General features: G+C 48.3%; 1 protein-coding gene across 1 annotated transcript in view; it reads left to right on the top strand.

Moving 5' to 3' along the window:
• The first annotated feature begins 4606 nt into the window (after nt 1–4606).
• TMEM86A (transmembrane protein 86A) overlaps nt 4607–15104 on the top strand; it is a 29649-nt gene continuing 19151 nt past the window's right edge. The window contains exon 1 of the mRNA XM_065682839.1: nt 4607–4828. Coding sequence (XP_065538911.1) covers nt 4808–4828 — 21 coding nt within the window. The 5' untranslated portion in view covers nt 4607–4807. The remainder of the gene's footprint in view (nt 4829–15104) is intronic.

The following is a 15104-nucleotide window of genomic DNA, read 5'->3' as shown; positions in this document are numbered from 1 at the left end:
AGTGGCTGAACTCCATTCACTAATAAACTGCTCAACTATGATACAAAATCCCTTCTCGAGCGGACATTGATAAAACCAGGCTCAGGTAACAGACAGCCTGACCAGAGGAGGAACATTAGAAACATCACTAGACCTACTTCTTACCAACACAGATTAACTGACTAAAGATTACAAGAGGGGTGGCAGCCTGGCTGAGGTGTTCACACCGTGGTAAAATTCACAATCTTGAGCGTTATGGGCCAAATGAAGAGTAGAGTCAGGACCTTGAATTTTAGGAGAGCAAAATTCCATTTGTTTAAGGAATTAGTGGATGGGAAATAGCCCTCAGGGACAAAGTAGCTGGACAGAGCTGGCAGTTCTTGAAGGACAGGAAATAAATCTGTGTAGAAAGGAAATGTACTCATGTACAGGGGAACAAACACCACATTACTTGACATGAAAAGTTTCAGGAACTAGCACTCTGTCCAGTATGCAAATCACAAATGGGCTTAAATGGAGCTGGATATCACAAAACAGAAAGCCACATCGGATGTATCCTGCAGCGGCTGACAGGGACACTGCCATCCTAGGATCTGGGTGCACTGTGCTCTGAAGCAGCCAGCAAGGAGATGATGACTCAGAAGCATCTCACATGTGTAAGTCTCGAATGAAACCTTTCCAGCACTTGGCAACACACTTGTTTCTGGCTCCTCAGTAGTTTAATTCCAGACACTTTTGTATTAATAGTAAATCTGAAAGTGTAAAACAAAGCATGTGCTCCATCGTCCGTTGGCAAAGCCCGTTCCAGCAAATGGGACCTGCCTCATTCCAAAGGCACCTGAATGTGAGAAATGTTTTGCTGCTCTTCCAGCCATTGCTGGAGGTCGGACAACCTCCCTGAATAAGAAACAGCTAGGCAACAGAGAGCTTTATGGTTGTCCCAACATGTGCCTATAAACACACATTTATTCTGTGTCATGCAAACATCCACAGACCCTTCACTGCAAAGACAATCACCTTTGGGAAGAGTCGGCCTTTTGTGTGTGTGTTTGAACTGCATTTAACAACACAAGAGTTCTGATACTTCCTGACAGAGCGGGCTTGGGTGGGGGTCCCAGCTAGGGACTGGTGGGGTCCACAGGCTGACATTCATCCAACAGGAGAATAAAACAGTGGGAAAAAACCCCACAGGGCCAGGAAGAAAAAGGGTCAAACTATTAGTGAAGTGTACAGCAGTTAATTCTAAATAGAATTCCTATGTGCATCTGAATCATGGAGCTACTGCACTACATTGAACAACATGGGATCCTTCAGGAAAAAAATGGCAGTGGAGCAGCCTTGCTGAAGATGGGACTTCTCTTAACTTCTTTTTTTTTCCCCTGCACACATGGCCCAGCAGAAGCATTCTCAAGCACAAACATGCACAGAAGTACTTAATGCTCTGTTTTGCTATACCCAACCCTCATAAATTTATGCTCAAGTAATTACTGCTCTCTTTGCCTACTGATAGCAAGTTAAAAATACCACACACCCCAAATTAGAACTATTTTCTATTTTTTGTTAAATCCCTGCAGTTGATACAGGACAAAATGATGTGATGAACCACGAGATCTCTCTTGCCTGCACTAGTCAGAACAGGAGACTGCAACACCACCAGCAAAAGAAACCCACCCAAAGTGCGGCATGCACAGACCAAGGCAAATTTGACTGTGTTATGAAGCCATTGATCCTGTATTCCCTTCGTTTGCCTCGTCTATTGCTTGGAGTTTGTACAGTAGGAATGGATTTGTGCCGGGACCTGGACTGTATGAGCTTGGATTTAGATAAACCGTAAATTACTTCTGCTTTATCCAAATTCCTAATTTATCCTCCCAGGTGTCCTTCACTTACAAGGAATTACTTATCATTGATGTAGCACTTGTTTTGATAGTGGGAAAATGGACATAATTCCATGAATAATCTTGTGAGTCACATGAAATTAAATCTAGTATTAAATAAACAACAACAACAACAATTTTCAGCTTATATTCAGCTTGCGAAATCTTTGACATAGAAGCTGTCTCCTTATTACATGCAAATACCCTGTTTACCATAAGGACTTCTGAATCTCTGTTTTAAAAAGGTTTGTGGAAGGAACTGTCTGGAAGTCAGAAATGGTCAGCCCCCTGCCAAACAAAACTATTGAGAGTGAGTTTCCCAGTGCTTGTTTGAGACGGAAAAGTCAGGACATGCACACAGATTCACTTCTGATAGGTTTCTTTGAGCTAATAACGTAGCATGAAAATCCACCCCAGTGTTAACATATTTTGAATGCTTGCATCAACGACAGAAATACCTCATTTGCGAGACCAAGGGAAGCTTCAGGTGGTAACCAGGGAAGACAGATACTGCCTTAGAAAAAAAGAGCAAATGTGAAGCTGCAGCCATCCTAAGATCATCTCCCACTTCTGGAGAAGCACAAGACATTACACAAGTGTAAACATGCCCCTACCCGTTGCACTGCCTGGCTAGTCTCTTAAATAAAGGGCAGAACAAGCAGAGGAAGAGTTTGGCTGAGGACAAGGAGCAGGTTTTGGGTTTGGGTTTTTCTAGGTATTTAAATGCCAAGACATAATCCAGCTCCCAGAAGGATTTTCCAAAGCAATTAGGAACCCAAATTCTGAGATTCCATTGGTCCTTCTGAAAACCCTGTATGGTATCAAATTAACTGCACCCTTGGACATCCAAATACCCCTGTTTCCTTGTGCTGCTTCTGCTACTGACCATCCACCTTGATTTCAGCAGAGCAAAGCCTCTTTTGTGAAAAGCTATGGAATCTCTTCCCATTCCGTAGTTCACCTGGCTTCCCCCTGAAAGGAAAAGCTTATCCTTCTCTTCTTGCTCCATTACTGCCTATGAACTGTTTGAACTGAAACTGTAAGAACAGCAGTCAAACCCTTGGCTGTGGCCACGCAGGTCTTTGCTGTACAGAGAACAGTTTGCTTTGATCTGCTTGAGGTTTACTTGCCTCAGATTTCACTGAATGCCTCTCTAACCTGATAGAGCAGATCTGTAGGGTTTTTTGTTTGGGTAGAAATCCTCTCAGATTGGTAAGGAGGCACAGGCTTCAGTGTCCACCTCAGACCCATTGGATGGTGATGGGTCAAATGCTGCCCTCTATTCACACATCTCTACTGATACAAATCCGGATGCCCGTGTGAGTCTTGTGGCAGTTGTTTGTATACATTCTGTCCTCGGAAATAAGATACCGATGTACTGCACAGACACTGCAAAGAGTTGCACAGCTTTTATTACAGTATTTTCTTTTTTTTTTTTTTTTACTTTATAGAAGAAAATGTTCCCTTGTTGTGATAAACACTGAACATGACTTTTGCTCAGACTGCAAATAGCAGATTACTTAATCATGTACTATTTAAGTACCTGTTTGCTTTGTTATGAAGTGAAACTTTTGAGCAGGATTGTATTACATGTAAAGCAGCTTCCTGAATCCTTAAGTATTAATCTTCAAGTACAAATAGACTAGTACAGGTAGTCCTAGGGTCACTTTAATAAGCCTGAGCTTCTGTGTCCCACTCTCTAGTATCTCACATTACATGTTCCTCACCCTGTCTTTGTGCCAACACTAACATTTCCTCAGCCTCTGGATGACCTTGGCAGAAGGATGGGGACGGGGAGGTGAGCTGGGAGGAACCCGCTCTTGGGGGGGGGGGGGGGGGGGGTCAGGGACCATCACCAGCTGCTGCGAGCATAGAGAAAGCTGGAAACCATGTCCAGCTCTGAGGGGAAAGGGCCTGCCAAGCACCTGCAGGTCTTAAGATGGGGCAATGGGAAGCGGGCAACTGTGAACTGAGAGAAGCCCCTAGAAAAGGAAAAATGGGGAAATGGTGGGTGGTGAGAAGTCAAGGTGGAGCAGAAAGCATGGAAGGCCATAGGAGTCTGTGCAAGAAATAGGGATGTGAAAAGACGGGCAGAGAGAGCAGAAGAGTGGTGGGCAGGAAGCAGCCGGAAGGCAAGAGAGGGGAAAGGCTGGGGCTGGGGGTATGCGGGCACCTGCAGGAGTGCCGGAGGAGGCCAGGACGGGAAGGACCTGACACAGAGCGAGGGGTATGGGGTACGCAGTCCTGCCTCGTGCCTGGTCCTGCCGGCACCAGCAGCTCCCGACGGGGGGAGGGCCTGAGCTGCCCGGGATGTCCTCGAGCCTCCGAGGCGCTGCCGTTGCGCAGCGTTTACCGACGGGCGGGTGTCATACGCGGCCGCTGGCACCCCTCGGCGTGCGGGGAAGCCGTGCTGCCTAACGGGCCGACGCTTCTCTCGGCCAGGAGCGAGCGGCCGCAATAGGGAGCTACAACACGGAGGGCAGCGCGCGGCGCTGGCAGGGAGCCTCTGCCCTCCCTCCGGGGCGCAGCCCCCAGGGGCTCCCGCATCCCCGCCGCCCGCCACGGCACGCCGCACGCCGCGCCTCCGCTGCCGCCACCCCCGGGGCGGGGCCGCGGCGCAGGACCCAGCCGCTGCCGGCTGCCCGGCGAGCGCCGCGCCAGGGGGCGGGCCGCGCCACTGACGCGGCGGCCGGGGGCCGAGGGGGCCGCGCGCCCGCCCGGCAGCGGGCCCGGGGTGGGGCGGAGCCGGGGCCGCCCCCTCGCGCTGCCCTCAGCGCATTCGCCGCGGGGGCCCCCTCTCTTGTGACGTCACAGCTGTCTAAAAAAGCGCCCCGGCGGGCAGCGGCCGGGCGGCAGCGCGGGTACCGGTAGCACCGCGGCCGCCAGCGCCACCGCGATCGTCAGCGCCGCCGCCACCAGCACCAGCACCACCAGCACTGCGCCCCGCCGCCATGGTTTCCCCCGTCACCGTGGTGAGTGCGGGCCGCGCGGCGGGTGGCTGGAGCGGGACCCGCGTCCCGTCCCATGGCCTCCCCCGGTGGTATCCCCTTCCCTCCTCTGTCCCCGCCGCTGTCCCCTGCCCGGTCACCGCGGCGCTGCCGGCTCCCGCCGCCGCGCCCCGGCTGTGAGGCAGCCGCCGTTGGCGGACGCCCCCTCCCCTGCGCCCCCCGTCCCCTGCGTGCCGGGCTCTCGCGCGGCCCTCGTCGCGCGGCGGCAGCTGTTGCTCCGCGGTGCGGCTCCCCGCCCGCTCCTGCTCCACATCCGTGCGGAGCAGAACCGTGACGCTTCTGCTACACGCGCAACGCTGCTGGGGTCTCCCCTCGGCTGCGCCCGGGAGCATCCTCCTGCCGCGCGACCTCCCCGCCCCGCAGGCACCTCCGCCTCACCATCCGGAGGTGGCTTTTGCGCTTCAGGTGACGGCTTAGGCCACGGCTTGTGCGGCCACCGCGCTGGGCAGACCTTTCCGTAGGCTGCGTGACCTCCCACCGGGACCTTGTCGCCCCAGACAAGCCAGTCCGGCACCCCCAGCGTGTGATGACATAAGGCAGGTATGGTGTCACCTGCCTGTCTCATGGGGGAGTCACGATGCTTAATTAATGTAACCGGCAATAAAGTAGCGACTTGCCGCCGTCCTGTCAGGAGGTGACGTGTATAGCAGTGCAGCTGGATTGATGGAGCAGAGCTGGTAACCGAAGTAGCCGTGGCTCCTGCCAGCAATGCCAGGCCCTGGCCCTGCAGGTGAAGGTGTGGAGCGGTGTTCCAGCGCTGAAAGAAGAGAAAGCGGTTTCAGTGAGAACGGCAAAGAAGCTGTGCTGTCAGGCGTGCTACTGTGCATGTTCCGCTTTCTAGAGAGTGGGGGATTTGCCTGAGTATCCCAATAGACTAACTAAGGAGAGCTAACTGTTGGTGGAAAAGTTGCCTGGTGCTTTGCTGCAGCTCTGAACAGCTACTGCTGGATCCATTGTCATCCTGTTTGGAAGTATTTAGGTTAATGGCCAGTCCATTGTGTTCTCTCTTGCAGGTAGAAATCCTGTCCTTTCCCTGTTCCCAACTCATAAAGCTAGGGTTCAGAACTTTCAAATTGCTTTGCCAGCTCTGCACAGCAGCTGGTAGTCTGATACTTAAGATGAATTTTCCTCCAGTTATTAACATGCACCTGGTAAGTTCATCAGCAGCCCTGGGGTGACTTTTATCTTTAGAGACAGAGGGAAGTAGCTTGCAGATTATACCACTGTAGTGCCAAACTTTTTTGTGTGTGTGTATGTGTGCTTTCAAAAGTAACTAAAGAGGTTTTGGTATTTTTATGTTTCTGTGCCATAAGCTAAAGTCAACCTGAAGTAATGCTTTTGGTTACAGTGAATTGCATACGTATACCTTGGAACTAAAATCTTATGCTGGGACAATACTGGAATGGCTCACACCCTGGCAGGAGTCGTTCCGTAATGCACAGGAGGCAGTACTTCACTGTTAAGGCTAGTAAATCAGGGTGGTCTTGCAGAGTGTATTTCAACCGAGCTTTGAGAGGTGGCAAGGACTAAAGCATGAGTATTGTTTGGGGAGGGTGTATATCCTTCAGACTGGGTTTGCCTGCACCAGAAATTACAACTTAGGAACATAACTTGGGAAGGATAATAAAAAAACCCACCTTTCTTCATTTGCCCTTTTGGCATGTAACAAATCTTATTTCTGCTCTGGCTTCATCTCTGACATACTGACTCTTTGCTTCACCAAAGGCAACTAATGCAGGTGTGAAGCTCTGGAGAGCTGGAGGGATGATATGACTGGCAGCTGCAGACCAGAGCTGCAGCTGTTTGCCATGGCTGTAGAGGTAGGAGGAGAGGGTGTCTGATCCTCCAAAGAGCTCATAAAGAGCTGCAAGCCTTCAGTCTGTTAAGGAGCAGTTCTTTGCACATCACCTTCAGTGTGTTTTCACATCGCTGTTTCTCCGAAGGAGCACACTGTGCTGCTCTGGCACCGGCTGTGCTGTGCTCTGCCAAGGGCAGGCTGAAACAGAGTCGTGCATCAGCGTGCACTGCCCAGGAACATGGTGCAGCCTGTGCACAGCTGCCAGCCGGAGCTGCGCAGGAAGTGACATGCAGGTTCACTTGCCGAAGGTACCAGCACTGGGTCTGGCCACAGCTAGATGCTCCCCCTGGGGCCCAGGCCTTATCTGAGTACCACAGTGCCTTTCGATGCAGAGATAGACCAGGTGTTTGGAGCCAGCATGGCTGTCACTGCTATTACACATGGTGGGGATGCTGTCTTCATGGGCAGCACCTGAGGCATAATCAAATTAGCCAGAGGAGTTGATTTGTCTACAGTGTATGTTCTCTCCCAGTACACTGCAGCATCAGCTTCAGTGGGGAGGACATTAGAAGAGCACAGCTGAGAGCGACATGATTTTGCTTCCTCTTTTCAAAGCAATGGCCTTTGTACATAACTGCAGCAGATAGCGCTGACTACTTACAGGCAGCCTGGTCTCCTCCATGTCCCCCTCTTTCCTCTTTAGGACACTCTTGTAATGGGAATCAGAAACTGTGAGCTCCAGGGCTGCTGTACGGCTGATAGCTGGAAAAAGCCACACGAGAAAGCATCGGTTATGAAGAGGAAGCTACAGGGAGATCGTGGCTAGGTCTGCTTGTTTGTGCTGGTTGCCAGGCATGCATCATGGCCTGGAGGGTTTGGCATGTCTGCCCCTTGCACAAGGAGAGACCTTGTTGTCGTGCAGAGCTAGCCAAGCTGCTGTCCGTGATGCTGCACAATTTGGATGTGCTGTGTGGGGAGCATGCCCACAGATAAACAAGTCTGGGGCTAAAATACCTTTTAACGTATTGTGCCAGGTCCCCAGCTGGCATAAAGCTTTGGGATCCTGCTGATGCCAGAGTCTAGACTTGCATGGTGCTGGGCTGTGGCAGAGAAGATGCATTTGCCTGCCAGCCCTGTACCAGCTGGTGAGCAATGCTCACTCTGGTTGGAAGTCACCTTGGAGGGAAGCTTTCACTGCTTACTCTGCTAGGCAAGCAGGAGCATCCTGCTTACAAATTATTGTTCTTGATACTGCTGTGATTGAGAGCTGGTTTTTCTGCATGAAGCCATGTATGCTGGGAGCCTGCAGTTAGAAAGCAGTACTAATAAATGGTGCATTTGTTTCATGGATATGTGAGGTGCAGAGAAGGCCAGCAGGTCAAGGAAGGTGATTCTGCCCCTCTGTTCTCCGAGACCCCACCTGCAGTACTGCTTCCAGCTCTGGAGTCCTCAGTACAGGAAAGATATGGACCTGTAGGAGGGGGTCCAGAGAAGGGCTACAGAAATTATCAGAGGGATGGAGCACCTCCCATGTGAGGAAAGGCTGAGATAGTTGGGGTTGTTCAGCCTAGAGAAGAGAAGGCTCTGGAGAGCTCTTATTAACTCAGTTCTTAAAAGGGCCCTGTAAGAAAGATGGGGACAGACTTTTTAGCAGGGTCTGCTGCAATAGTTCAACGGGTGATGGTTTTAAACTAAAAGAGGGGAGATTCAGGCTGGATGTGAAGAGAGAATTCTTTACAAAGAGGGTGGTGAAATACTGGCACAGGTTGCCCAGGTGGTGGATGCGCCATCCCTGGAGACATTCAAGGCCAGGCTGGATGTGGATGTTCTGGGCAACCTGCTCTAGTTGAAGATGTCCCTGCTCATTGTAGGGGGGCTGGACTAGATGACCTTTAAAGGTCCCTTCCAACCGAAACTATTCTATGATTCTGTGAAGTTTAATTCTGTTCTTGTTCGATCATCAGTGGTCCCATTTTAATAAAAGCCCTTTCTAAGACTGCCTTGTTACTGATTTTTGTCCTGTTTTGGTTTTGTTTTTTCCCTCCTGATATTGGTTAAGCAGCTTTTAGGGTGCATTTGTGGGAGATAGCCCTTGCCCTAAAGATATTTCTGCCCAGCAGGCACTGTGATTGCAGGGCCACACGTGTGCAAGAGATGCGCCTGAAGACACACAGTTGTTTTGGCATTTACATAATGTTCCTTGCTCAAAGGGACAGTATTTTTTTTCCCTAAAGTTAGGGCTAAACTTAGCACAGGGCTTTGTACCCCCTTGAGGAAAACATGGCATGGGAAATATAAAGACATTAATTGCCTGAGGATATGTCTTTTCTGGGGGGCGCAATTATAGGTGGTATCAGTGTGTCTTTTTGAGCAAGATGAACTATGAGCCTACAACATTGCCTCTGCACCTGACTTTTACTTGGGCTAACACAGTCCTGTGTGGGGAGAGAGGTGAAACTCCCTGTATGGGACAGATTTTTGCATAGAAGCTGTATTTTAACAATCCCAATCCTTTCCCTTTTATATTCTGTTGTATTTGCATCTTTAAATAGAGAGAGCTGGGTTGGGGAAGAATATGTTGTTTCGGCTGCATCAAGCACATGGAGCCCTTGGCCCTGTCCCCATTAGCTGGGAAGCAGCCAGCAACCCTCCTGGGAACAGTCCTTGTTGACCCCCTGGGGGGATGCAGGATGTCACTGTGGGGGAGTAGGAAGGCCAGTTAGAAACACTGGGTGAAAATCCTGAAGGGTATGATCTGGAAAGGTATTTATGAGTAACAAATACTGAATAGGGCTGGAGAATGGGGTACATGTTGTTTGAGCTTCTGAAGAGGGGCCAAACCACAGTGATCCAAATGAGTGTAGAAACCTGATGTAAGTCACACTGTTTAGATAGTCTGCTCTGTGGGCAATTGTAGCAGTAGTAGGTCTAAGCATAGTTCTAAGGGTTTATTATTAGAAAGTGTGCTTCCTAATCCTCAAACTGCTGTTGAAAACAAGAATGCCAGATCAAACTTGAACTATTTCAGCCTTGCTTCTTAAACAGAGGATGTATTATTTCTGCATTAATTAATAAAGTGTTAGCAACCATCTAAGTCAGAGGAAACTCTTACAGTAGAGAGGGTAATGTTATTTGTTCTCTTTGTTTATATGCAACATTGTTGAGTTCATTTTGCTTTCAAGTAATTTTCCCCATTACTTAAATACCTCATAAATTGGGATTTTATTACACAGGAAGCTTGTAAACATGCACATTTATACACCACGGAAACAATTATGGAAATATGGCACTTGTATAAAAAACAAACCAATGTAAATGAGTTATAGAAAAGATTTCTAAACATCTGAACTCTGTGAAGTAAGAGAGGGAGTCACCACCTTAGGTAAGCTTAGCAGCATCTTATTAACATTTATGTCAGTCACACGTTTTGGGAGAAGCCTAAAAGCTTGGGTCCTACTGAGCAAAAAGCTGTGCTGATTTCTGCCAGATAGAGCCTAGGCATAGTGTTACATGCTATGATTTATTTTTTCAGACTGAACTTGTGCATTCTTGCTATGACATTGACATTCTTTGCTGTAGCTGTAGCTGTGAGAGGGTGGGCTGAGATATGGCTAACTGAAATTGGAGGCTAGAAAGTGTCCCAGTGTGGTTGCTTTAAGCAGTTAGCTCCAATCACTGCTGCAGGCAGTGCTGTAGATTAAAGGCTTCATTAACTCAAATATATCACTCAAGTCACACACTTCTGTTGTTCAAAGTGTGCTTTGTGCATGGAGATTGTGGGTCAAGTTCAGAAGCCTGTACTCACACATAATTGCTCAGAATGGACAGAGATAATTTCTTCCATTCTCTTTTCTCGATCAAGTATCTATATCCAAAACACTAAGTATGACAGACGAGCCAAAGTTATCTTTCTCTGTGCCATACTGAGGAAATAATAACTCCAGTGAAATTAGACTCTTGGAAAAAGATGGCATCTGGAACCTGTCTTCTGCTAGCATGTGGAAACTTTGGAACAGCAAAAAGATTATTAGTTATATAACTCCCTTCCCTCCTGAAGACCTAAGTGGCTGTTACATTAGCACTTAACTTTTCCACTGCCTTTTATGTCATACGATGCCCAGTAAATTTGTCATTACGAGTAGAGATGAAGGTTTTGCTTATTTCAGCATGCCCAAACTGAAGGTGAAAGCTATTTCTTCTTCTAGCCTGTTGGCGCCCTTCCATGTCTTATACTGCCACAATCTAAACAGCATTTAAGCTAATGACAGGTTTCTGTATGACAAGTACTCAGTCTAGAACATCCCTCCATGTAATGCTGAATGTGCACAAGTATCCAGGTGACATGGAGCACAAAACAGTCTGGGAGATTACATGCCACCAAGGCTGAAAAGTGGTAGATGGGCTGAGTGAGAGCTTTCCTGGAAGACTGAAAGTGCGCTAGGCTGGGAAGGATTTCAGATGCCTGCAGAGAGTCTGGGGGCACACACCACAGCCTCTGACCCTGAGCTGCACAGGGCAGTTTCTCTTTGCAGTAAGTCCAACTTGTGTCTCTTCTTGCATTAATTTAGTGTTGCAGGTTGACTGTTGTGTTGCAGATCTGCCTGCTAATGAGGATGGTGGCAATTTTTGCCCTTCACCAGAACCAGTTCTGGAGACAGTATGGCCCCGTTTGGCATCAAGCATTAAATTTCTGATTATGTATCAAAATGGGTGCATTTCTGCTCCTTGCAAATAGCCTCTGATTGAATTGTTGCTTGAGACTGAGGGTAAGTTTGACATTAAGCAGCTGCACATTTTCAGCACATACTAGACATACAGGGCAGATCCTCAGCTTGATGTGAGTCATTTTGTCTCCCATGGCTTCAGCAGAACTGGGCTTCTGCTGGCTGAGACCATGGCTTGGTTACCATATCACTGTTTGCTTGTGTCTTTTGGTTTTGTTACAGCACAAATCAGAGCCAGCCAGGCTGCTGCGACAGCAGTGCAGATTGTGCTCCATTGCAGGGAAAACTAAGGAAGCTTCATGGCTTTTCCTGCAACCCTGATATAAAAGGAGCATGATGACAAGTTTAGCACTTAATTTGGCATTTGTGAAGTTTCCACTGGGTTAATGTCCCATGCACCTGTGGACTTGCACCCTCAAAATAAAGGGCATAACACCGATAAGCAGCTACAGGCTCATTTGTGAGCATGATCCGCATTTATATTTGCAGCCCAATTACAGCAGGGGTTTTGCAAGTGAAACCCTTGATACCTAAGTGTGAATCCTGGACTGTGTACATTAGTGTTTGCACAGGCCAGTGTTTGTACCTGCACACTCCATATATGTTGAGATTGGCTGGGAAAGTCCAAATTCATGTAGTATGTGCCTGATACTGACTTGCCCAGGTCACACCATCTTGGCATAAAAACAGATATTGGAAATAAAACCTGTGGCTCTACTGTCAAACCTTAACCTTACATCCTCCCATCTCCTTAAGCATATTCATCTCATGATTACATAAGGAGGGCTGCTGCTTTTTTTATAAGGTATCAGAGTAGCACCTCTCTAAACCCACAGCTTTATTGGGGTACATTACTATTTTCTCATTTTCTTTAACATGAGTTTTTCATAAGCTTTCAGCCTGCAGGACATGTTTTTCAAGTGGAGCTTTTCATTCAGCTTTTCGTTAGGCACAGGTCAAGCTGAGCTGTCCTCCTGGGTTTCCCAGCACAGCCTTGCTTGCTTTTGCCAGGTTTTGCTGATCTGATTGCAGCCCCTTGCAAGGATCTGTAGGACAAGTCTCTTGTGTAGAGCTGCCAGCTTTCTGAGCCACTGGCAGCCTCCTTCCCCTCTTCTGAGTTCTGCCTTCCTGTTGCTTTTGCAAAAACCTCACCTGCCAGGTGTGCATGGATCTGTTGTGTGGGCCGGAAAGCTGAGCTGAAAAAGCACCTTTTGCATGCTGGAGGTGGTTTCAGCCTTGGCATGTGTTTGGGAATGGCTGGTAGGGCTGGTACAGCCTGTCACATGCCACCTGCCTTCTGTGCTACACCAGTGGCTCTTTAGCTGTTATCATAAAGGGCTGTGACAACAATGCCTGCAATACTCTTCATTTAGACCTGCATTATTCCCCATAGATAGATTGTAGGCAAAACGAAGTCTACTCTGTTGAAGAAATTTGCTGAAGAAATCACTTCTGGATGGAAGTGCCTTTCTTCCTTCCAAAATACCAGTCCCTACTGGAAAAGCCACATGTGACAGGGTAGAGTTTTGCCAAGTGCCCATTTCTCCTGAGTGGCCATTCTTCTGTGCATCCCCTTCTGCTGCAGCCAAATACTGAGGTGGTTGGGGCCTTCCAACAAGTATATAAATGTGACGGGTTGTGGGGTACAAATAAAGCTGGATATAGGAAAGGGAAGGTAAAAGGTGGATTTCAGCCCTGGGGACAACACGCTTTGTGTGCAAACCCCCCACTGTTACTACCTAGAGGCTCGGCTTGCCATTGCTGCTGACAAGGAAGGAACTGACAGTTCTCCGTGCGGCGTTTTATTTTGGGTCTGCACCCATATCAGAAAGACTGGAGAGAGGCCCCAGACTTGCCACACAGCTTGTGGAGCAGATGGCAGTGTGTGGCACTTGTCTGTGGCAACGGGCCTTGCTTTCTGCTGTGGCCCTGTGCCCCACAGCCAGCACGTTGGGCTTACCCAGCCCCTCCAAGGTGATGCTTAGAGCAGCGTAAAACCTAACACTATTTTTTGCTGAGTGACAGAGATCTGCATTCTCTTTCACAGAGGAGTGTGATACAAATAATGACAAGTCTCCTGAGAATGTGTGCTTGTAGCCTGGAAACCACGCCTGGGATGAGCTGTGGGGACTTTTCCATAAGCAGTAGAAATTTTTAATCTGGATTTTGGTGTGACAAGCCAAATAAATGCCCCTTCCCACCCTGAGAAGAATTGTCTGAGACAGCCCCTGGCTGGGCATTTCAGGTTGCTGGCTGGCTGGTTCCTGAAGCTCCCTGCAGCTTCACAGCATCCTCCTGAGGTCTTGGGCAGCACTGGGGGACATAGCCCCACCTGATCTCGCTCCCTGAGGAAGGGTGTGTGCCCTTGAGGTGCCAGCAGTGCAGCTCTGATAAGCAAAATGGGAAGACTGACCCACTGTGGTTCAGGTTTTTAAACATCTGGAAGGGGCTCTTTTGTGAGTGTTACAAAAAATGAAATGTTTGGAGAGGCTTGCTTGGTGCTGCACGAAGAGGAAGATCTGGAACCCCAGGAGGGAAAAGCAGTCTTTGCTCTGAGATAAGATGCTGGCAGCAAATGCTATTTTTCTGCTTTTATTTCTGAGACCCAGTGGCCTACCCTGAAAGCATTAGCCTGTGACAGCTCCTACAACCCTGCAGAGACGTTTGAATTCTAGACTGGCTTAATATTGTTGGTCATCGGAAATGGTACATTGCTGACTGTACTCAGAAGGAAATCTCCAATCCTGCTGACAGCTATAGGATTGCTACAGATGTGGAGTCAGTCATCACTACCACAGGTTAAGAAAAGGTTTTTAAAATAGCCCTGCTTGTGGTCCTGTGCCAGTCTGGTAGACAGGAGAGATGATGCTTAGTAATGGAAACAAACAAAATCAACCCAGTAAGACAAGCCCTAGCAAAACTACATACACCCAAGCTGAGTCTTCAGGGTGAAATGTGTTTGTAATTTGATTTTTATCAGTTAACACTGCTTATGAAAGGCTTCACTATCTTGAATGCTTCTCTGCAGTCCAGGAAAGCCAAAGGCTACTATCCCAGTGACTTTGTAAGTAAGTTATTGGCTGGTGTAGGGCTATCTCACTTTGCCTTGAAGCAGCAGGTACCAGAGACACTGTTGCATAGCTTGTTGACCGCCATTAGCTGAGCTAACACAATTTCTTCTTCTATTCAGTGCAGGAGATATCTTTATGGATGCTGTTACTTCCTTAATTGCTAAAGGAAAAAAACATGGATCAGTGTCTCAAAATAGCTTTGGGCAATGTCATGGTTTAAAAGGCAAGAAGCAGGAATGGGCTTCTGACGCAACTTGCGGCACATGCAGTGCCCTGATGTGCTGGGGATTATTTCATTGGCTCCAGAACCATCTGCCTCTATTTTAGGCTGTTGTGGGGCTGTTCCCTCACATTTCTGAGGTCTCCTGCAAGGAGTTTTTCGAAGGTGTTTCCTGTTTCTTATTTGTGACTTCTCCCTATGCTGTCCTACATCCCTCCCTATCACTGCACAAGGTTTCATTGTTGTAGCTATTTTGTTGTCTTCTGGAGAAGGCCACAGAGCTTGCCGTCTCTCTTTTACTTTCTCAAGCCATTTACTTACATATCCTTCATACATTGTGTGTTCAGTGCAGTTTTCTCCTAAAACCTACCCTAGACAATCCCTTTCAGAAATTTACTCCCATGTCTGTATGGGATCCATCTATACA

The sequence above is a fragment of the Lathamus discolor genome, chromosome 6 (assembly GCF_037157495.1).
Source record: "Lathamus discolor isolate bLatDis1 chromosome 6, bLatDis1.hap1, whole genome shotgun sequence".
Classification (NCBI taxonomy): Eukaryota; Metazoa; Chordata; class Aves; order Psittaciformes; family Psittacidae; genus Lathamus; species Lathamus discolor.
The sequence above is the reverse complement of the archived record's forward strand: the minus strand, read 5'-3'. Positions and strand labels throughout refer to the sequence as shown.